The 24,217-nt window shown below is 38.9% G+C and overlaps 1 protein-coding gene across 3 annotated transcripts in view; it reads right to left on the bottom strand.

Moving 5' to 3' along the window:
• The window catches only part of rngtt (RNA guanylyltransferase and 5'-phosphatase), a 111,026-nt gene extending 87,486 nt beyond the window's left edge, over positions 1-23,540 (bottom strand). For 2 of the 3 annotated variants that reach the window (XM_037750820.1, XM_037750821.1), the window contains exons 1-8: positions 23,048-23,495; positions 20,347-20,456; positions 20,157-20,260; positions 19,924-20,012; positions 14,935-15,010; positions 12,933-13,188; positions 10,211-10,320; positions 6,664-6,765 (exon numbers count right to left, since the gene is read on the bottom strand). In XM_037750820.1, the coding sequence (XP_037606748.1) occupies positions 6,664-6,765; positions 10,211-10,320; positions 12,933-13,188; positions 14,935-15,010; positions 19,924-20,012; positions 20,157-20,260; positions 20,347-20,456; positions 23,048-23,111 (911 nt within the window). In that variant the 5' untranslated portion in view covers positions 23,112-23,495. Of the gene's footprint in view, positions 1-6,663; positions 6,766-10,210; positions 10,321-12,932; positions 13,189-14,934; positions 15,011-19,923; positions 20,013-20,156; positions 20,261-20,346; positions 20,457-23,047 lie in introns of all 3 variants that reach the window. The other variant, XM_037750819.1, reaches the window with a different exon arrangement.
• Positions 23,541-24,217: the final 677 nt, after the last annotated feature.

Genomic DNA, 24,217 nt, shown 5'->3' with positions numbered 1-24,217 from the left:
ACAAGTAATAATGCTCTGACAATAACCTGCCATTAAATAGAAAGCAGCTTCGTTAAACTCTCTTTAACTCTAATCTGGCACATCAACGTAAACACTGCATTATTGATTCCTCATTTGAAATGAGTGGCTGAGGAGGTAGTGGGTAGGAGAGGACTTTGAGTAGGAAATTAAGAAAGTCTTTCTCAAGTCCAATTTCTCTAATAAAGTCCAAGTTGAGCAACATTGTTTGTTTAAAGTCCCAAAGACATAATTGGTCTCTCTCTCCCTCCTCCTCCTCCTCCTCTCTGGAGCTCAAACCAATCTAGCCCTGACAGCAGGCTCGACAACAAGTTGATTAAAGACCCAACACAGCCTATGTCTCCCCTCTTGGCAAATCCACTGATTTTTCTGTCCTTCCTAAAGCCCATTAGAAGCCGCCTTCTTGGCAGATAGCAGACAGTGACAGTGTTTTTCACTGTGACTGGTCTGTGCGTCAGGAGGAGCTGTATAATATTCTTAGGTAAGAGGCGTTGGTTCAGTACTCTGTCACCATATTGTCTATTATTGTGCTACTGAGCAAGGCAGTTCAACTGTCAGAATGGTTGGTGCACTGCCCGGTGGCCATAAAAAGACGTTGGGAATACGTAGAGGAAATCTGTCAGAGCGTTGATGACAATGAACGCATCTGCTCACTTAACCTTTTCCTGAGAAAACTATGCTTTTGTATGAAATTAACAAATGTAAATGACTCATTTTAAAAGTAAAAATAAAATGGGAAACTTTCTTATCCGCACCCAAGTAACAATAGGTAAAGCTGGAGGGGGATTTAAAATGTGTAACACATAAGTGAGGACTTCTGGGGAAAAAACGCAAAGAGAAAAATCTTTCCAGACCACCTTGAAGAGACAAATTTCCTATTAAAAATCCATTTCAGGTCTTAAAAAGTGCCACAGGCTAGAAAGTAGGACATTTAATAAGAAATTCTATGCACACTCTGTGCAATGCATGGCGAGAATGACAAATTACACTGCAGCACTGCGACCAGTAAATCTCACTGGGAAAATGTACAAAACTCATTAATATTATCTGATGCATTGCAAGTCCTCCACATGATGCAGCTAATTTTTCAGAATTATATTAATACTTTTTCCCATCATTAGAGAGATTTTAGGATTAATAGAGCAACATAAATGGTGATTAAAAGTGGAATCAATCATCTTTTATAGTGATTGTTTGTACCCACTGACCCCAGAAGAGCCTACGTCTGTAATGCTGCTGTTTGTTGTCCATCAATCTGAGATGTTGTCCAGATTTAATGATGACCCACACCTGCGGAATTTTAATCACAAAGAAATCAAATGGATTTTTTTACTTTATTTTTTTACCAAACTGTCTCATCATCACTTCTTTTGTGCGAATTCAATTTCACACAAAAACCAAACCTGTAAGAAAGACGTGGTGTATCTTGGTGGATGAATTAAACACCATGGCAGCTCGGGCGAGGCACTAATAAGGTAGCACGCTTTGAAAAAAGAAGCTGTGATCCATTTTCTCAGCTCAGTAGAATAAAGTAATATCAGACCAGCAGCACCAGAACAGACTGTCCCCTCACAGCTTTCAACATGTGCCTATAAATGTAAGCTTTCCCCATATGAGAGGACGGCTTTATTACATTACATGCAGGCGAGGCGACAGTTTGAATATCCATCTAACAACACTGCATCCATCCCTTCTGCAAATACCTACAGCCTTCGTCAGACATACTGTACAGCCTGTCTCAATTTACCTAGAAAAATAATGCCAGTGTTTTTGTAATGTATTTTAATATTCAACAAGTTTGTGTGACAAGTCAAATCACCTGTGAAAGCATTGTAGTGTTGCACAGTATACCGATGCTAGAAAGTTATTGCAATACCCTGCAATCCAAGCATCTCCTGTAATTCGGCAAACACATAATCCACCAAAGAGCACGTGTTAAAGTATTAGTTTACCGCATGTCTCAGTAATGTGAAATGTACCGAAAGGAAAGCAGTCCAGCAGGGAGAGCGACATTCTCTTTACAAACACCACTTTGACACAACAATGTAAAAAAGAAACGTAGAGAGTCCTGTGATTGGTTCGCTTGTTTCATGTAAAAGCGTTTTTCGTCAGACGGACCTAATGTGACCCTTTATGTGCTTAGAAACTCCAAGTTACTGTCGTGGAGTGTCAACAAACTTGCAGATATAGGAGTTAGAAAATATATTTCTTTATTATAAGACAGGACGCAGCTCCAGAAAAGTACATTAATGCATTGTGAGAATCCAAAAATCATTGATGGGACACCCCTTTCTATGCTGTTATACTCTACTGATGCATATATGATTTAGTGAAGTTTTACTAACAGCACATCTCCAAGGTTCCTCTTTTACATGGTGTCCCAATTATCAGGAAAGAAGTTCCAGTGGTGGAAACAGTGACTGGCAGGAAGGGCTGCACGTAATAAGGGCAGCACTAACATTATGTATGATAATGAATGTAGAGTTTGAAGAAAGAGTGTGTCCAAGCAGGAGGAGGTATGAAATGAACTGAGTGTACCAAGACCGTCTCATCTCTAATGTAACACACACACACACACAAACACACAAACACACACCGATGGACAATGATTGAATTACACTTAGGATAAATAAATTAGTCTACAAATTACTCGAGCACAATATGTTCTGGTGAGACTAAAATTATTCTGGTGGGAGGTCCTGGTTGTGTAACAGATGGGCGACAACGGAGCAATAGCTCATATACAGTAGCTCTACAGAGACAACAAGCCATCATTCACCTGAGCTCCAAACATTATGTAAAACCAATATTAGCTTAGAAAAGCAATTTAGGACTACAGCAAGGATTTATTACTATATTAGTCACCAAATTCCATTAAAAAGACTAAAACCAACAATGTGTTAAGCTGCCTTCAAATCAAACTTGTGAGCTCGTGTTTACAACATGGGAAGTCGTTTACACTAGGACTTGCGTTCAAGTGGTGAGAACATTTATAAATGTAATGCAGCAATAAATACAAACTACAGTATTGAGCACTTTACAAAACCCCAAAGCTTTAAAGACTCTTGATACATGGACATTTTCTAGTTGTCTGAACTGCTGAATCCTGTTTTCATAATACTGTATATACTGTATACAATATAAGTATATTGTTATATGCAGTATTATTGATACTGTATTGCATTTGTTTTGCGATAAAGTATGAAAAAAATAATTATAAGAACTGGATACCAGAACAAAAAAAGTTCGAGAACACAGCTTCTAGGCAACGGCAACATGGACGCTACCGTCGGCGTCTAGAAGCCAGCAGTGGCTAGAAGGGAGCCCACAAACTGGGGAAACTCTCATGAGATTGTTAAGGTTAGGCATCTATCTCAAATAGTTAAGGTTAGGCATTGACCTTGAATATTTAAGGGTTTTTGCAGATCTCAAGTCAGATTTCGCAATTTGAGGGCTCCCTTCTAGAGACAACCCTAGAAGCCACCAAGGTTAACAATTTAGCAAGCTAACGAGCGTGTAACGTAATGCAGGAAATGCAAAGGCATAATGACAGGACAAAGATCAGGCTGTTGGGAATATCAACATTTTCCTAAGACATATGAAATTATGAAGAAAAACTCTAAAATCACAAAATATTAACGTAACATCCACCGAAAAAATCCGCCATTTCTGAATACAATGCAAAGAGGACTGCCCATTATTCCAACGGTCCATTATTCCGAAGACCCACTTCTCCGAAAATACACACTCCCCGTGTAACGAACAGAAGCACATGGCTAATTATTATGCAGAATGACGTTATCGGACCTTCATGATTTTTTTTCCTATACTGGTGAAGGTGTAACCCACCACTGCCTCCACCACCACTGACCATTACTCGTTGTCTTCGTTAGTTGGGTCGGTTAGGGTTAGGCATGAGGATTGAGATTTGTTAGGTTTAGGGTAAGAATATCAGGCTAAGACATCCAGGGGCAGAGTAGGGCAGATCACGCCTTCGTCATGGTCGGTGATGTCATTTTGCATAATAATTACTCTGAGTTTTCAGAAAATTTCCACTTACAAGGTTGTTAACACCACAAGAGGGGGGAGATTATATGGATTCTTCTCGTGAACACGGTAAACACGACCCCATTTGAAGGCAGCATTAGTCTCACAATACTTTACGACTTCTCCACCCCGTCCGTGGCTCAGCAGCCCCAAACCCACTCGTTCCTTCTGAAGACGTAATTCTTTAAAAACAGCTTACAAACCTTGTTGTAACTGCACTTGTTGGGGAATACTTTCACCCGAGGATTTATAGCACTCCAAAGAATATTTGAGTATTGACTCAAAATAAACTACGGTGCCCACGTTTCTCATAATGAAGGAACATGTTACCCAGTGCAACAGTGTGACTCACTGATGTGTTTTTAATAGTTTTTGGAAACAATTGAGGTCTGTGGCACAGAGGAATAAGATATATCAGGTTCTGGCTACACTGGCAGTAACTCAAGTTTCTTATGAAGCCCAAAATCACAAATTTATCTCAGAGGGATTTCCAATCCGCACAAGACACAACACTCTCAATACTTGGTATCAGGATAAATCCATCGTCCATTCAGGGCTTTTATTGGGACTTTTTTACATTTAGAGAAAATAAAATACAGCCAGCCTGATCCTTTGAGGCACAATTTTTGAGTATCAATAGATTCTCCAAGCACAATTATTCTGCAAAACAACCTTTTCCTGGATCTTGTTTTGATCATTAGAAATAAGACTTTATTCTGTATGTTGTAAGGCAGTGGTTTCCAACCTATTCTCCTTGAAGCTCCCCTACTTATGTATAAGAAAAGCTGAGCCGCCCTCGACACCACCACCCTAAAAACAACTCGAACAAAATCCTCAATTTAAATAAAGTGAGTCAGTGTGTTTAATGAGTTATTCTTTTTTATTAAATCAACTTTCTTTATTGAATATAACTCGGCAGTTTCAGCAACATAAATAAAGTGATGATGTTTTGAAGGATTTGCCAAGCGAATGCAGATACACAATATAATCTTTTTTTTTGTAGCAACTTAATTAAATTACTATAATAGTGTTAGAGCCAAAATAGATTTTTTGTTATTGTGGTTAAATAAATGTAATTTATAGTGTTGTTAGATTGGCTGCTAGACCACCCTGTTAATAAAGGTGCGGGTCTCCCTTTGTGTGCAGCAAGCGGGAGAGAAATTAGGTTTTTGACCACAGTGAAAATGTTGTTTTTGAAAGGCTAAACGCCAACAAATGTGGATTGACGCAGAATATTTCGTTAGATTTTTCTGCTGAGTAGCAAAACGTGAGGGCTGTCAATCGATTAAAATATTTAATCATAATTAAATCGCATGATTGTCCATAGTTAATCGCAATTAATCACAGATCAAAAATCGCAAGTTGTGTTAATGTGTTAAAGAAATTAGTGGCGTTAACTTTGACAGCCCTAAAAAAATACATCTTTTTAAATAGTTTTGTATACAGACTTTTGTATAAATTATCCAGTAGGTGTGTTATTATGATTTTATTTATACATGAGCAAAATTGACAAACTCAGAGCAGATAAATCCTGGTGCACCCCCCCTGTGATCCCAGGTTGGGAACCACTGTTGAAAGGTAAGTCTCTAAAAAACAATGTCAGCCTTATATTTCACTGCTTGAATGTTCAAAGTTGAAGAGAACATAGTATATCATCTTCCCAACATAGTAGTACATAGTACTGCAGTTTGAGAGATGACTCATACCAAGCATACCTTGTCTCTCTCCGTTTCTCATGACTGGAGAAATAAGGCGCCACTACTCAGTGAGACTCTTCAAGCAGCCGGAGGGAAATTGGGGGTGAAGGACAAGAGCTCCAGGCGGGAGAGGAAGAGCTCAGCATCATCACTCTCTCTACACACATTTAAGAGCAAAACTTTCACAACACTCTAAAGCATTTGCAGATGACGGCAGTCGTTTTACACACACATATGCAGCGTCTCGGTCAGGGGCCAAATCTGTACTCTGCTGGTCTCACTCTTACAGGAAATTAAAGCACCGATATGTAAAAATTGTGAAATTGACTGCAGTCATTAAATATTCACCAGCATACTGCACATTTGCACCAGCAAGAGAGAGAGAGAGAGAGAGGCAGTGCTTCACAGCAGACTAGTGGAATGCTAAAACCCTTTTTTCCCCCCTCAACACTAGCTTCTGGCAATAGAGAAAATAACAAATTCAACCTGAAATGTGACAGGAAAGAACAAACGCCTTGTTGCATTTCTTATTCCTGTTCAGTCTGTGGCTCCATCAGTGAAGCCAGTTTAAAATCTCCACAGCTTAATGAGCACTCAGGTTGATTAGCTATACGAAGGTACTGTAATCAAAATCTAATGAGAAACAGAAGTCATGTTAGCGTTCCTCCTCAGTCTTCACTAACAAGCCAGAAAGGTAAATTAACACCTCTGATACATACAACTGATGGACAACTCCCATGGACACAAACTCACTATACATGTATTGACTCTGAAAAGGGGCATAATGAATGGGGAAGAGAGGCCAATTAGTCCAGTCAGACACAAAGAGTGATACCTGTATCGACACATGTAGACGAGGAGTCATTTATTTACTAAGAAAAGCCATGAACAATAGACCTACCGTGTGCCGTCAGCCTTCCAGCTGACTTTGTATGGATTCTGTTCCAGGAAACGGAGGTTTTGTCTGTCCATGGAGACGGGCTGAGCACCAGGAAAACCAGACCTGCAACAACAATGAACATCTTATGTTTCTAACTGACATGCATTCATTTGATTGCTAACTCTCACCACTCTGACCTCTGGTATTAATCTACTACATGCCTAACCCTCACCAATACATGTACTTCAGCTAAAGTCTAAACTTAAAATATGAGCTACAATCAATGACCAGAGCCTGCTACAAATACGTAACGTAATACACAGGTTACTATTCTATATGTTAGGGTTATTGTAAAGCTTCGCGTCAGGGTGCCGCATTGCCCTGAAGGGGTTTATTTCACAACAATGACCCGTTCGCTGTACATTATCCCGCTTATTACATGGCTAGTTACTTAACAAATCAATAATTTGACACAAAAACAGTCCGCCAGAGTCCGACATCAGAACTGCGCCCATAGCAACGGTCTGTTATACATAGCAACGGTCTGCTATAAATAAATAACAGACCATAGAACGCCGTGATTGATCAATCAGAATCAAGTATTCAACAAAGACGTGCAATAAATTTCGATACATTGTCGGTGTATGTGTATGTTTTGTGATACTGTATTGATTCTCAAAAACACTATTGATTTTTAATTAATAATTTACATGCAGAGATTAACTGAGTCAATACTTTATTTCATCGGCAAAGAGATGAGCCCTCTCAGTGTATGATTGCATTAAAAAAAGCAAGCTTTATTTTCACTCAGATTTAATGTGCCATATGCATACAAATTTTGAATTAAAAATAAGAGCCATGCATAAATGCTCCCAAGTGTTTGGTCTTAGCTCTACAATTACCTAAGAGAGCTCCAGATGTCTCCTAAGTCAGTTAGGAGTGACCAGCTGAGGCTACACGCTCTCCATATTTTGGAAACGTATGATGATAAGTTGAAAAAAGATACAAGGTCTGTTAAATACATTTTATATAAGCTGAACTGTGAAATACATCATATCATGTTATAAGACTTCAAAAGATGAGTTTCACTTCTTCTTTAACTCACTGAATATTGTTTAAGAATAATACCCCAAATGACTTAATTTGATATTGTTAACATAATTGTAGGAAGAAATATCTTACATAAGCTTTCTTCTTGCATGTTTCAATACACCCCATGAAGAGTAGTTGTTGCCAAGGCAACAGCTAATGGGCATCTTTTTATGTAGCAGCTAGGGCGGGGAAAATTTGGTTAAATGGAGCCCAGGCGGCATATGAGGTGACAGGTATGAGACGCTGAATCTCTACCAGCTAATAATCAAACAGCGGGTGGTAGAGAGGCTGTGATGTGTTTTAATTTCATCCTTTTTACAGCGTGTAAGTGTTGGCAGAGACTCCACAGTACCTGTTTCTGCTTGGATTCAGCCACAACAAGCCGTGTCAAAAATGTTTTCATTGTCCGGATTATTTTTTACGATGCTGCCGGTACATCTGCCATTTTGTTCGCGTGCCGCACAGAGTCGTCAATTCATGTCGGCACAAGGGGTGCATCGTGTGCCACGCCTAACTGAAACAAACCAGCACTGTGCCAGTCTGTGTCTAAGTGCACTCCTGAGGAGTCACTGCACTCTGCACTCTGCACTGAGGGATGGCACTTGCACTTTGCTAAAAAGTATTTTTTAGCTTCTTTATATAAAAAAAAACTTCTATGTCCTACGTTTAACTTGTTTTTTGTCTTAAAAGTTAAACTTCAGGACCATATCAAGACCATTTTTTAACCTCTACCACTCCACCCCTCTTTACCATACACCCATTTTTGTCTTTTTTAGGGGAGTACAGGGGGTCTTTATGCAGAGATAGCAAGTCAATAGTAGATGCCACATAGAAGTGGTGTACATCATCTGAAAGCTGGGAACCTGAAGATGAATTTGAGATGCAGCTCAGCACTGTGTGTCAAGTTGTTCTAGTCATAAATCAGAAATAAAAAGAACATCAATAACTATTCGTTCATTCTTCAAAGATTGCGTGCAGTTTTACCCTTGACAAAATTTAGCCTTTAACTTTGGGGAGTAATTTAGCCCCCTTCCCGACAAGCTAGACATGACATGGTTGTACATACAATGGATGTCTTGGGCCCATACCTGCCAACCCTCCCGATTTCCCCGGGAGACTCCCGTTTTTCATTGCCCTCTCCCGGTTTCCCCCCGGGGTCACAATTCTCCCGTATTTATCCCGATTAATGACAAATATTTACACCCTTTTTTTCCTTTTTGTTAACTCATATACTGTAACCTACCCTACTGTACCCGGACAACAATACAGCTGCTCTGACACATTGTAAGTGCGCGCTGCGCCCAAAGTTGGGCTTTGCTTCGATGCAGCAAAAAGCCGTAGTGGTGTGGCGCAAGTTATTCAAAAATAACGTGTTTCAGAGCGCAGTGGTCTGCGAAGACCTTCAGTGACTGAGAGACGGAGAGAGAAATGGAGAGTAGGAGAAAGAAGTACTCAAGCAGGGGTAGAAAAATTAATAAAATTGGGACTTCCCAATAGCTCACTTGGTAGAGCGGGCACCCCATGTACCAAGGCTGAGTCCTTACCGCAGCAGCCCAGGGTTCGAGTCTGACCTGTGGCCCTTTGCTGCATGTCATCCCCCCTCTCTCTCTCTCTCTCCCCCTTTCAAAACTATCTCTCTGTCACTATCAATAAAGGCCAAAACATAATCTTAAAAAAAAGAAAATGAATGAGTGAATGAATGAAAAGTTCACACCAGAGCGGCTACGATTACTCTGTATATTCCTTCCTGAAAATTAAAAGTAAAATCAAAAGTATTTAACGTAAAGCTGCTGTTGGAGTGTACTTCATAATTATAATTAATTTGCAATTTTCATTCTTTAAAAGTCAGCAGAATGCAGGAAACAAAGTATCTGAAACTCATTCTGGGAAAGGACCCCCAAACCCCCCGCTTTGGTTTCCAAATCCTCCCTACTTTTGAGGTCTCAAGGTTGGCAAGTATGCTTGGGTCGTCCAGTTTCATAGGAAACCAGCATCTCCACTCTAGATTTAAAAGAAGGAGCCCGCTACAGCCTCTTCAATACAGTAATGTCAGCCGGGATCGTCGACGACCCCGCCGGTCTCAGAGGGTTAGTAACTATATTTGGATCTCATTATATTATACCCTTACAGGTATAAAAAAAAAACACAACAACTTTAGAAATAGCAGCGTGGACTGTTCCTTCTGCTGCTGTGACAAGAAGACGCGGCAGTAGAGCTGACTCCCTGCAATTTCTTTAAAAAAAAAAAAGCAACAGCAGCATATTTCTCCAGAAAATAGAAATCTATTCCTGACTGTGCCGCCTGTCTGAAAGTGTCAAGATTTAAAAAAAAAAAACAAACAGGTGATTTACAACAATTGAGTGACTCACTACACAGTACATGAGTAAGTACACCCACATATATACAGTATGTGTACACAAAGACCCACAGGGCTTCCCAGAGGAGCATGAGGAGGGTAAAGGGAGGTGCTTCTTACTTTTCCCACTCCGCCATCCTCTGACACATCCTTTGGATCTCTCCTAGTTTGGGTTGTGTGGTGACCTGTGTGACGCCTTTCACTGTGACGCCTTCGAGAAATACTGCACCCTGGGAGGAAAAGAAGAAGAAGAAGAAAAACACAAGGTTGAACTCATACCCTCCTACACATGCAAGAAAAACATTTTAAATCCCGGTGATACTTCACAAACAGCTGCTTCTTTGCTTTATGAATCCCTGTGTGCAGGTAGAAATATTACAAATCCAGTTTTTTCTTTTGACCTCTCCGCTTTTAATTCTCACTTTAATGATTTTCTGAATCCAACTCATAAACCCTTGTTCATCTCCCGGGAAACTAGACTGCCGCCTCTCCTCCTCACCCCCTCACTACCTTCACCCCTATACTCCTAGTTTATGCAGATATCTCCCACCTGTTTTGAGAGAAACATGGACGACATCTGTAGCGCTCCTTTCTCTGCTAAGAGTGATTCCTACTTGTTCACCTCATTTCTCTTTTGACATGATCTTTTCCCCCCTCAATCTGCCCAGGTGAGCCTCGCTAACTAGTATAATATGGTAATATATGCCAATTAGAACAGAAACAGATATGGTATGATAATACATGTCACCCCAAGTGCCATTACGTGCATATGTTTTTAGTATGAAGGGCTGCAGCGAGAAGAGAAAGTCCCATCATGCACATATAATTCTTATTCTCCACATCTAGAGGGAGGTTTTAGTCATCATAAACTGTGGAAATGAAATTAGAACAAAATGCACAAAACAATCTAAAAAATTCAAGTAACATTAGTAATAATAATTTATTAGTCATATTTATTATTATCATTATTACTTATTTTATTATTTTTATTTTATTGTATTTATTATTATTTTATTATATTTTTTCAATATTTTGTTTTGAATTATTTTTTTTGTCAATAATTTCCAATGAAATCTTTAAAACCCATAAAATCTATTATTATTATTCAATTTGGAAAGCCTCAGTGAAGATGTAGCTGGGCAACATGGCTTAAGTCATTATCACGGGAGGTGTTCAGCGCCGTAACGATTAGTCAATTAAACAATTAGCCAACGAGAGGAAACTAATTGGCGAGTGTTTTGATAATTAGTTAATGGTTTCAGTCATTTTTCGAGGCAAAACTGCCAAACATTCACTAGTTACAGCTTCTCAAATGTGAGAATTTGTTGCTTTTCTGTGTTGTTTATAATAGTATAGGGCTGCAACTAAAGATTATTTTCATTATCGTTTAATCTGCCACTTATTCTCTTGATTAATCGATTAATCGTTTGGACTATAAAATGTCAGAAAACAGTGAAAAATGTCCAATCCCAGTCCCTCAAAGTCCACGGTGATGTCTTTAAATGTCTTGTTCTGTCAGTTTAATTATATAAAACAGGGAAAAAGCAGGAAATATTCATATTTGAGAGTCTGAAAACAACATTTTCTGCCATTTTCACATGAAAAATTACTTAATGATTAATCGATTTTCAAAAATAGTTGGCGATTACTTTTCTGTCGACCGACTAATAGATTAGTTGACTAATTGTTGCAGCTCTATGATGGTAAACTGAACATCTTTAGGTTTTTGAACATGTCATCTTGGGCTCTGAGAAATTGTGATGTGCATTTCTTTTTTACTGTTTTGATATTTCATTGGCATTGGATTAATCAAGAAAATGATCAGCAGACTAATCAATAATGATGCTCCTCATATATATATATATATATATATATATATATATATATATATATATATATATATATATAGCAGTGGAGTCCACCGGAGACAGAAATCAGATTCCTTTGACTCCCCTTCTACCTCAAATATCTCTAACCCGTCAGGATGGGGACACTTTCCCCAACTCAAACTGTAGCCACATGTACTCCACTCCTCAGAAGCCAATTATTGATTCATCTATAGTACGTACTGTCCAACATAGCAGAGCAGTGTTTCTACATTTCTTTATTGACTCTGAGGAGGGCCGATGGTTGCAACATGTTTCAGGCTCTCCAGGATTTTGTTTCATTTGATGGTGTGTCACCTTTTTTTTCCTACTTTTGAACAGATTTTATGAAGTTTCTTTTCATAACAGCCAACTGACTGCAAACCAGTCTGACTCTGAGGCAGGCCAGTCAACCAAGAGACAGTATTTCTTAATGACAGTGAAGTAATGCAGTCTGCAGGAGTTACTGCTGCTGCTGCTGCTGCTGCTCTCGCCTCTCTTCTTCCCTCTAGACCCATCTAGATAGATAGATAGATAGATAGATAGATAGATAGATAGATAGCTCCACTATTAGATTTGTCGATTAACGGTAAATAATAAGCTTCTTTTAACTACTCAAAATTCAGCTTCATCTCAATGTAAACAGAAAGGAAATCCAATTATGTGCAACTGGAGATGATTGACGCTTCTCATTTCACCTTTAGCTTCACATAAAGACAGGGAGACGGCTTTTATCTAATCAAAATTATATCTTTGCCAGCAGCTATGGAGATAGAAAGTGTCACGTTCTCTAAATCTGAACATCAAATTTATTGGATTATTAAATATATATATATATATATATATATATATGTATATAACATAAGAGCTTCATCACTTAGAAGAAAAGCCTCCCTACAGTCCCTCTATCACCCTGCATGAGGTCCATGTCGTGCAGATTTTCTACTTAACAGTCCATTTCCTGGAGGAAGTCTTACCAGTTTTAGCTTCTCTTTCTTTCGCTTGCCGGGCGCCGACCCAGAGGAGCTGGGGCCCGACTCCTGGCCAACGGCGTTACCGTCATCGTCCACATCACCGTCGCCATCGTCGTCATCGAAGCACCACTCGGGGAGCGCGGGGGCAGGGGGCGCGTCCTCCTCGTCACCATAGCGACGGAAAAGCTCTTTGAGGTACTCTCCCTTGTAGATCCCCGGGGCCCGGGCCTGGGAGAACGCCGCCACAGCTGCCTCGATGCTGATAAGAGGCAGAAAACACAGACATTTGGAAAGCTGTATTTTTAAGGGGTTATTGATAACATTTTTATGTAGACAAATCATGTTAAAAAAAGAATACATCCACAGAGCTTTTAGAAAGCTGCTGAATAAAAATATGACTTTTCATAAAAAAGACATTATTATGACTTTTGACAGGTCCAAAATGAATGTTTTGTTTATCGCTGACATTTGGTTTTACCACTTGTGAGCCAATAGTAGAAGTATAATAATAGTAATGATGGTATCTGTGTGTAGTCAGCGATCAAGTTGCCAGCGTGGGAAAAAAAACGGATAAATGGCTGAGTTTTTATGGTAAGCGCCCGGCTTCTCTCCGGTACCAATCCCAAGAGCTGTATTTCTCATATGATTTGTTTGTTTTTATTTGTTTATCATAACTAATTTAAGTCTTTTTGCAGTTTGAGATGTTCATATTTGTATTGCAGTGTTATACAGTAGCATCAATGGCCAACTTAAAGGCAGGGTTGACGATGTTATCCGGTCTACACTATTTGTTATATTGGTTGAAATGGTCTTTACACCCCGACAGCAATCCATTACTGATGAGCTCTGAAAAAGGACCGGAAAAGAGCCGTCATCTGTAGCTGCTGTAATCCTGTTAAAACGTCTACCAATCACTGAATCGCGGTCCGCTTGAAAAGAACCAATCAGATGCCTCTCTGCTCGTACTCCACCCTTGGCGTGCACTAGCCTGAACTCAAAGCACGTCGCTGCCGCAGATTTACTGGAGAATGGAAGAGAAAACTCAATCAAAAGTAGCACTGCCATGGTTACTTGTCATGAGGTAGCGTTGTTGAGTTGAGGTCCTCTCTCCGCTCTGTGTCTGTGAGGTAGTTACGATGCGGCGGTGCTCGTGCATGTGTGTGGGGGGCGTTGCCTTGGAAAGAGCACCGAGGGGAGTGGGAGGGTTTAGACGGAGCTCCTGAGGCGATGCTATTTTCAAATGATGCTACCTTTCCAACATCGTCGACCCTATCTTTAAATGAATGATGATATTGTTAGGCTATATGAATACATATATAATTTGTGGTTCTTGCATTAGGCTCGTTGTTTCAGCTCTAACTGGAAACTTTTAGGGTTTTAAACGGTGGGTCAGACAAAAAAAGAAACTTAAAGACGTTACCTTGGGCTCTAGCAAATAGTGATGGCCAGTTTTTACTATTTTCAATCGTGAAAATAAGCTTTAGTTGCACACATAACTTCATGTTTAGGGCAGATTTTTTTTCAATGACAAGCCATATCCATAAAAAACTGAAGCAGCGTTGATCATTTGATAGTAAAATGATGTTTCTGGACAAGGGCTGTAAATGCTCTGAGAATATTCATTACACAGGAAGTGGTGGGCGGTGGGAGGGTTTTATCCAGCCTACATGTCGACAGCTTCCAGGGATTCTCAGACTGCTGCTCCACCTCCGACTAAAGACAGATCCTCGCCCTCCCCTCTGCTCTGCTGTTGTAAATTATTTAACATCTCAGTCACCGCTAACCATGCGGCTTCTTTGTGAAGCCCATGTTGATGTGAACTGACAGAAGTGCAACTCTCTGGTGCCGTCACACGTACAGAGAGTTATCAGGAGAAGACGGGATTATCAGCTAAAAGAGACTGACAGGGCTGGGAGATCATGAAAGCAGAGTGTGTCGTGTCTGTGTCGTCATGCAAGGCAACCGTGAGGATTGTGAATGTATTGAGTGATCGAAGGGGGTTTACCTCCAGTCCATCTTCTCCACCAGGTACGCACACATCAGAAAGCCTGTCCGGTTGAAGCCATGCGTGCAGTGAAGACCTTCAGGAGAAAAAAAAAGAAGCAGCACAAGAGTTTAAAAACTAATTCCACTTTAGGTTTTCATTTATATTAAATCTTAGTCATTTATCGATCTCTCTAAGAAGTCTGTAAGTCATATCACTACATCTTTCTCCCCCCCATCTATGCTCAGCGCCTTCGCAAAATCAATGTAATGCAGCATAATGCGAGTGTGGAGTCAATAGCCCTGTGGTATAGCACAATCTTATCCAATGTGTTCCCCTCTCACATCAATAACAGTCCTCTGAGATGTACTGAGTCTACGTTTTGAGCGGGGGCATCAAGTCACAAACTCAAAGAGACTCACAGGCAGATCCTGCTCTCCTTAGAGGGGGGACCTGCCTTTATACCCACATTACAAACCAGCCAAAGCAAAAACAGATAAAAATCAGGCTTTTTATTTTGAAGCAAATTGTCAATAAAGCACAAACTGAAGTGAAGAAAGCCTCCCTGAAGGCACAAAAAAAAGATTTTGGTCATATTTGTTCTCCACTTCAAGACAATGTTAAAAAACAAATGTGATACTCTCACAAACAAGCAGGTGCACAGCAGGGTTCAAACTACACAAAACAAAAAACATCCGACTCTCATATTTCCCCCCAGCAAAGGCTAATGAAGACGAAACGAACCGACGCCAAGAGGACGGGGATCACATTTACCGGCCCAACTGTCTAATTTGGACATGTGTACCACAGAGACAACAAAGCCTAATCACCAGCTGGCCAAAAGACAGGACATTACCGAGATGACATTCACACATTCTGCTCTGATGTTTGAGCAATTTGATCTACAAGCCAGGCAGCAGTTAGTAGGCAGGAAGGAAGAGATCTGGATCTAGAGTGAGGTAGAAGAGAGCGCCCTGCTGTCAATACGGTGAAAGTGCAACTTCTAAATCAATGCGTGCATGACCAGAATCACCCAGGCTGCCTTTAGGCACCATCTCACAGCACAATATTGATGCAAACTAACTTTTTGACACTGAAAAGGAAGCGAGAGGAAGCTGCTTAAAATCAAGACGAAATGAGAAAAGATTATAGATCCACTAGAACAACCCCAAGCCCTTGAATAAGGAAGAACTTGAATAATTATTTGAGAACTGAGATCTAAAGACACCTCACTTTAAAACATAATGCATATTTGACACTAGGAAAATTATCTAAAAAAAGACAAAGAAAAGTAATGTTTCATATTTCCTGTCAATTAAGGTTACTAATTAAATTACAGCCCGACTGATAAAGATCTTTTAGATTTGTTTTTTAATATGCCATTTTCACAGCAGACATTTCGACATGTAATTGCAGGATAAACACAGGTGTAATTGATAAAATTAATTATGGTCCTGTTCTATTTAGTATCACAGCCATTCCAGAGGCCCTGGCCTACCTAAATAGAACAGGACCATAATTAGTGTTATTAATTAAAACCTGTGTTTAACCCTGCAATGACATGTCAACATGAGTGCTGTGAAAAGAGCCTATTGTGACCAAAGGTTCATTCTAAGCAGGATGTTTGACTGTGTAAAAATAAACTGGTCAGTGTTCTCTGGTGGACAAACTACAGCATGTAACGGTGGCAGTATTTCTAAATTAACACAAACCTAGCTTGGCGTTTCTAAACAGTGATTTCAAGTTACTTATTGGCTGAGTTACACATTGATACCGATATATTATGCAATGAGCTAATATCGACCGATGCATCAGATTTGAATGAGTTGCAAGGTTCACTTTTGTAGATATGTCTCTCAGCTGTGTTGGAACCCATTTACACATGCATGAAGACTGTTAACAACTGAGCAATCAGCATTTTATAATTTATGTCCCAACTCACATTAAAAGGTGCAAACTTCGAATTAACACCAGAGCAGCAGCGGCGGCGAGCTGCCATGCAATGTCTATGAAAAAAGGCGTCGGCTGCTTCTGAGCTCAGCAAGCTGCGGCCGTTTGATTCCGCGGCAAAGTGCGGCTAAAATAAAGTTGGGAAACGTTTAACTTTTAGCGGTGAAGTGCGGCCAGAGAGGAACGGCAGCCAATCAGTAAACAGATCCTGTGACTCCTGTGAAAAGTGAACCTACATTACACAGAATTTCTTCCCGCCTGAAACACATGAATATGCTTCCTGGTCGCAGGATAATGCAATTATTGCGGCGAGCTGCACTTCGCTAATGCCTGGTGTGAATTCGGTGTAAATTCGATATCCAGAGCATAATCTATTGCCTCCACACGGCTCCCATCATGGCGACAGCTGAGCCGGTGGCTCGTAGCCAACGGTGCTAACAGCACTAAGAGTGAAAACAACAGAGCTGACGGAGAGAACATTGTGATAAAGTGAATGATGTTAAATGCACCTGTAACTACAGTGTTTCCATGAAGTTAAAAATACAAAACAGTTGAAACAAAAGTGCAAAAACCTGCCCACATACAGACATCTACACAACTGTACCTCTCATGCCAAATGTATTTGATCAGGTTTTTAGGCTTGGTGCCTACTGATGTACTTTCACCTCAAAATCACCTACACAGTGTTCACTGGGAGAGGAGTGTTGTTTTGCATGTGATACTCCCACTCCCATTTATAAAACCAACAACATACAGACCTGTGCTGCACTGGTTTTGTTTTGTTTTTTAAGGATGTTGGTTAGAGAGCAATGCACTTCTGGAAATGTGCAAATGTCAAGTGACGTGTGAGTAAACTTTGGGACGGCAATTTAACCTCCAGCTGCTCCATGGAGCTACCCTGTGACCATCAGCAGAAGACTAGTTATACTGGGAAGCTGTCTGATAAATAAAACCTGCAACCTTCTCCTCTCGTCTATTTACAAACAGTCCAGCTTCAGAGTAAGACTGCTCTCTGCTGGACACATGAGGTGAGGCAACTAACGGGCCAGTGTAGTCCTGCACTCTATGAACAAACATTACAATAAACATGTTGTTTCACTAAATAAATCTAAATCCAAGTTCCATTTAGTAGTTTTTTCCATATTAAATGAGTTTCCGTGCTCAAAATAAATGTAGTTTATTAGCATAATAATAACAGAAGAATAACCTTAGTTCATGATTGAGTGCAACATGTGGATCAAATGAGGAAAGAAAGTTCTGTTAACAAATAATAATTGCAGGTTGATGTTAGATTTTACAGCATCATAAGGGCATTTATATTATTATCACAGCACTCTACTTTTGAATTTGGGAGAGAGTTGTTCATATTTACTAATATTTTTGGCTGTCTTAGACCATAGGAATAACATGTATGAATTTTGAAAAGGAGCCTAATTCCCCTTCAAGGTAAAGTAGATAGTAAGTAAATAATAGAATAGGATGGAGTAAGGTCAACATTCATGATACTATCATGATTTATGACTCTTCTGTTATGACCTGTGTGTTCTGTGTCAGTTTTCAGTTATTAAGCATTCAGTCATTTTTTGTAAAGGACAAGCTGAAGAACCTTTTAAAAAGAAATAGTCGCCACTACACAGTTAAACTGCAGCAAAACTATAATTGAGATACAACATGGTCACTGTGAACTCAGCTACAGAGTATGCAAGCATTATATTATGGTCACACAATAAGAAACCATTAAGGATATTCAGAAATGTACAAAGAATGTAGTATAACATTAGTCTTTACTGCAATATAAGAGTGACAATGTAATGTTTTTAGAAATAAAGCAGAGGCGCTCGCACTTAAGATTCAAGGTTTTTGAGATGTTGCTCAGACATTAAGAACAGAAGCTTGAATATCTAAAGAGTAAAAACTGTGAGGTGGTATAAAAAACAACATCAAAACAAAATCTAAATGAGTTATTGTCGAGGCAAAGCTGTTCCAACAACAGTCAACAGTAACAGTCTGAGTAAATTATACACGGTGCAAACTCATTTACAGCTCCAGCTGTTTTTACACTCCTTGAAATTCTGCTTTCATATATCTTCATATTCTTCTGTGAGCAGACGTGATTCACATCACACGTCCTGGATTTCAGTCACATTGATGTAATCTTTAGAAGTTAAAACACGGAGACACGCAAAGATGCTTACCTTGTTCTGAATGTTCACATTAAACTACATGCAACACTAACTCAACCCTTCAATGAACAATGCCGATTTTCACTATTTGAGTCAGAGCGGAAATCAAATCTATTATCTACTACTGAACTGAATATTAATAAATATTTACTACTAAATCATCTTCTGCTTTCATTTCTGACATCATGCTCACATCGCAAAAAAAATAATCTCTCAAACAATCTGGTCCAGTGTTTTCATAGCAGGCGGAACTGATCATTTCATCATTTCTAAATATTCAAACAGTTATATAAGCAAAAGTAAAACCCCCATAAAACTGCAATCAAACCATCAATGAGGTGCAAACATAGCACTAAGATTAACTAGTGCAGTGACAAGTATTGTTTCCTCTCATGCTGCAACTAACAATTATTTTCATTATCAATTAATCTGTTATTTTGTCAAATTTTGCGAGTAGTTGTTTGGTGTATAAATGTCAGAAAATGGTGAAAAATTTTCCAAAGAAATCCTCAAATGTCTTATTCTTATTCAGCGTACTCTCACAGAGGAGAAAAGAAACCAAAAAATATTTACATTTAAGAAGCTGGAATCAGAGAATTTAGACAATTTTTTTTTTCCTTAAAAAATTACTCAAACTGATTAATAGATTATCAAAATAGTTGCAGATAAATTTAATAGTTGACAACTAATCGATTAATTGTTGCAGCGCTACGCTCATGTACTTCACATTCAACAACATAACACACACAGTACATAGTTACAATAGTTTTGATGGTACTATTTCATATCTTTGGAAATTCCAGATGATTTAATCCTTCGATACAAATCATCTGCAAGAAGCCCATAATCAGTTATCGATTTTAGGTGGTTTCCTTACCTATTAATTCTGTGGGATTCTTCTCAATGAAGTTTTCACAGATCTGGATGAACATCGAAGTCGTGTCTTTTGAAGGGCATTCTCCGTGGCTAAAATAAACACAACGACACTGGTCTTAGTACATTACCACTGAATAAACTACAACTCACAATTATCTTAACTCATGGCACTTTGGATCTAGAAAAGCACTTCACAAATAAAACATATTATTATGAAAGTGAATTTACTCGTACCCTTTACACTGAAGCTTCATATATTTTATGCCATCCTTTTCAATGTCGTGGCGGTCATAAAAACGCGTAGTGTTTGTCAAATCCACAAGCAAACCCATTTTCACCTGAAGAAAGACAAAAAAGACATGGTGAGATGTGGGTTTTCAACTTCAAAATATCACTCAGAACTTCAGAATTCAGAGTTACTTACTTTTAGACTTTTTAAATAGTTTGACAGCATGCTGGGGTGAAACCTGTTCTCCTCTGCAACTTGGTCATCATATCTGGGACCCAACATCGTTTTCATCGGCAGGAATTTACCTATGAGGGAAAATACAAGTAATGAACCAGTGGTCCTCAGTATAACACTAGCGAGCAGATGCATTGATTAGTTGGCGCAGCGAAAGCTTCATTTTTATTTACAGGATGATGTTATCCTTAACCCTCTGAGACCCGCATGCGATCCCGACCGACTTTACTGTCTTTCAGAGGCTGTCGCAGGTCCAGTTTTATAGCTAGAGTGAAGGTACTGATATCATATGAAACCTAAGGAATGCATTGGTACCAATCAGGTCATGCTAGCTTGTCGGGGGGAGAAAGATGAGGGAGGCTAAATAACGCTACAAAGTTAGGCTAAATTTTGACGAGGGAAAAACTTTCATGGACACTTTCAAAGGGGTCCCTTGACCTCTGACCTCCAGATATGTGAATGAAAATGGGTTCTATTGGTACCCACGAGTCTCCCCTTTACAGACATGCCCACTTTATGATAATCACATGCAGTTTTTTCAATGCAGTATAAATGTGTTATTTTCATCCATTCTAAATTGATGTGTTTGAATATTTCTGCATACTGGGGTCCCTAAACAGTCTTGGAATTACATAAATTGGGTATCACTGTAAAGCTGAGACTCTTGTGGATCCAATGAGCACAATAGTATTAATGTAAGATGATGTTAGAAACCATAGGAGCCATTTCATTGTACAGTGAAACTTGACCTCACTGTATAAAATGACCTGTGGTGAACTCTAGTATAATCACAGCCATCATGAAACATTGATACCAAATCACAACATGGCTTTTTCTATGATGTTCCTCAAGGTCTTGGTGTTTTAATGTGGTATTTTGGAGGGATTATCGATCATTTTTATAAAATCTCGAGAGGTAAAAAAATGGTTAAATTTAGCACCAAATCTGTGTAAGAAATGGTATCAACCCAAAAATGTCTGCAACAACTTATGAGACATAATAGAGCATGGGGATGACCATCATATACTTCTATCATAATGTGCTAAACCCTTATACACTTTTACAATTGATTTTAATTAATTAATTAGTTCATTATTATTTCTGATTTATGACTAGAACAACGTGACACACAGTGCTGCATCTCAAATTAATCTTCAGGTTCCCAGCTTTCAGATGATGTGCACCACTTCTGTATGCTGCTATCTCCTCATAAAGACCCTCTGCACCCCCCTAAAAAAAAAGGCAAAAAAGGGTCTATTGTGGGGTCTCAGAGGGTTTTAATTGAATTACTGAATTCTGCAAAGCCCAGTCAAATACACTGTAAAAATGTGTCAACAATTAACACACTTATATCAAATCAAACCTAAGCAGGTTAAGTCCAAATCAAGGAGGAACTATGTGCTGTGCTCCTGTTAAATTAAATGCAAAATAGCATTTGTTGACATAGCTAAGGTGGTTAATATCCCAAACAAAAAAAAACTCTGTACCCAATTATGTGTACCAATAGCTCATTTCTTAAAGTGATGTGTCACCAGCTGTGCCTTGAAATGTAACATCTGTCAGACTTTTTTGCATTGTTATAAAGCAGATGTGGAGAAGAGATTCGTCTGGAAACACGAGATCCAAACAAACCATGTTGTTGCACAGTGCTTTAATGCACCACTGCACAGCATCATGCACAGCCATCATGCTACAGCCACGGTTTGTTTTGACACGTGATGCTTCGACAGCAAAAGCTAGCACCAACTCAGTAGCACTTCTTCTGATGCACTAGTGGAAAATAAATGAACCAAAACACAGCACCACAAACTCAGCTTTTGTTCTGAATTAAATTAGAGATATTAACTAGTAAATAAACACTGGGAGCTGGGCATTGACAAGGTGCCAAGTTAGCTAAACAAAGCGCGCCTGATTACACTCACACCAAACTCCATTTAAAAAAGTGGCTATTTAAGTTTGTCTCTCTACAACAAGCAAATTAAACTACTTTTTTTTTTTAATCTGAGTTTATGTGGTGTATTAATGTTATCCACTTAATTCGGCATCTAAGTTTGCACCAATTATTGCTTAATTTATATAAAAGAAACATGAATTTGGAGTGCACTGCTTGCTATCCTCACAATGTTGTGATGCTAATATTGCAATATATGCATGACTGAAACTACATAGAAATAGCTAGTTAAATGTTTATTATATATCAGGACAGTTTGCAAAAAAAACTGATTATAAAGTGTCAAAGAAGATGTTTAAACCAGCATGTTTCTGCACACAAAGTAGCATTAATGTGCATTAAAGCTGGTTAATCCCACTACAACAGGCAAATGCAACATTTTCAATAAAAATCTGAGTTTAAGTGGTGTATTGATGTTATCCAGTTAATTCGGCATCTCAGTTTGCACCAATTATCTCTTAATTTATATAAAATAACATGAATTTGGAGTGCACTGCTTGCTAAAATCACAATGTTGTGATGCTAACATTGCAAAATATGCATGACTGAAACTACACAAAAAATAGCTAGTTAAATGTTGTTTAATATATCAGAATGTTTGCACAAAAAAAACAGATTATAACATGTCAGAGAAGATGTTTAACCAGCATGTTGTGCAGCATTAAGGTGCATTAAAGCTGGTTAATCTAAAGGTGTGATATTGGGTCTCACCTGCCACAGGTTGTCCTCTTCTGGGACAATTCCTCCATCGAGGAGGAGGTCCAGTGTGTGACATTGTTTTGGTTTAACTGTAATAATAACTAAGATAAACCTTGTATTACTAGGTAGAGTCTTGACGCTGCTCCCCCGCTCAGAAGGCGCTGATCCCGGGCTGGTATTCACCCGAGCACCGCGGCTTCTCAGCGGCCTGTTAGCTTCTAATTCAGCAGAATCATCCAACTGGTTTCAGCCCGGTCCACCTGACGACGGGCCGGCAGGGGATTACACCAAACATAGGTTATTAGTACGACTCACGGCTCATTTAGCGATCCCAAATATCTTCTTTTTAAGTCTGTTTACCTGGAATAACAGAATAGTTAGCAGTTAGCAGTTAGCATCACGTTCAGCTCCACTGTCAACAAGACGAGCTAGCTGGAGCTAACCTAGCTAGCCTTCTTCTTCTTCTGGTGTCTAATGTCTGTAGTTCAGACGACGTCACTGCGCCACACTGCCACCTGCTGGTATACACGAGAAAGACATAAATAAAATACAAAAATCATGCAGTTTTCTACAATAAAATTAATTTAAGAACATTGATGCATGTTTTTGCTGACTTATTTGTTATTATTATTATTATTATTATTATTATTAGATTTCATTTTTATTTCTATCTATCTATGTAGTCTACTTTATTTTATATCCATTGTGCTTTTATCTGCTTCAGAACCAAAAAAGAGGTCATTTTTGTTGTTGTTGTTGTTCTTACATGTTCAATAAAAATAAATCATAAAATCCACGCCAGTTTTCAAACTTATTTAACTTGGTGAATATTTATTACATGTTGCAGTGTCCTTTGGTTATTAATACAAATGTAATAAATACAAATTAAATTAAATATGTGACAATGCATTAGACCATGTCTGAAAACAAATTGAGTACAGTTTTGATGCAAAAACAATAAATGCTACACTATTCAACAGCTTATGTATAGTACATGTCATTGATACATTTGATGCCAAGTTGTTAAAGAGAAAATGCAGCTTTACAGTGTAAAGCTATCAGTTTACTAACTGTTTAAACAAGAGCATATATCACTGATAAACAGGAAACATATGACAATCTATAATACATTATGACTTTTACAACAAATCATTTACATAAATGTTCAGCATGCTATCACTG

The sequence above is a fragment of the Sebastes umbrosus genome, chromosome 18 (assembly GCF_015220745.1).
Source record: "Sebastes umbrosus isolate fSebUmb1 chromosome 18, fSebUmb1.pri, whole genome shotgun sequence".
Taxonomy (NCBI): Eukaryota; Metazoa; Chordata; class Actinopteri; order Perciformes; family Sebastidae; genus Sebastes; species Sebastes umbrosus.
This window is presented reverse-complemented; position numbering and strand designations above follow the sequence as displayed.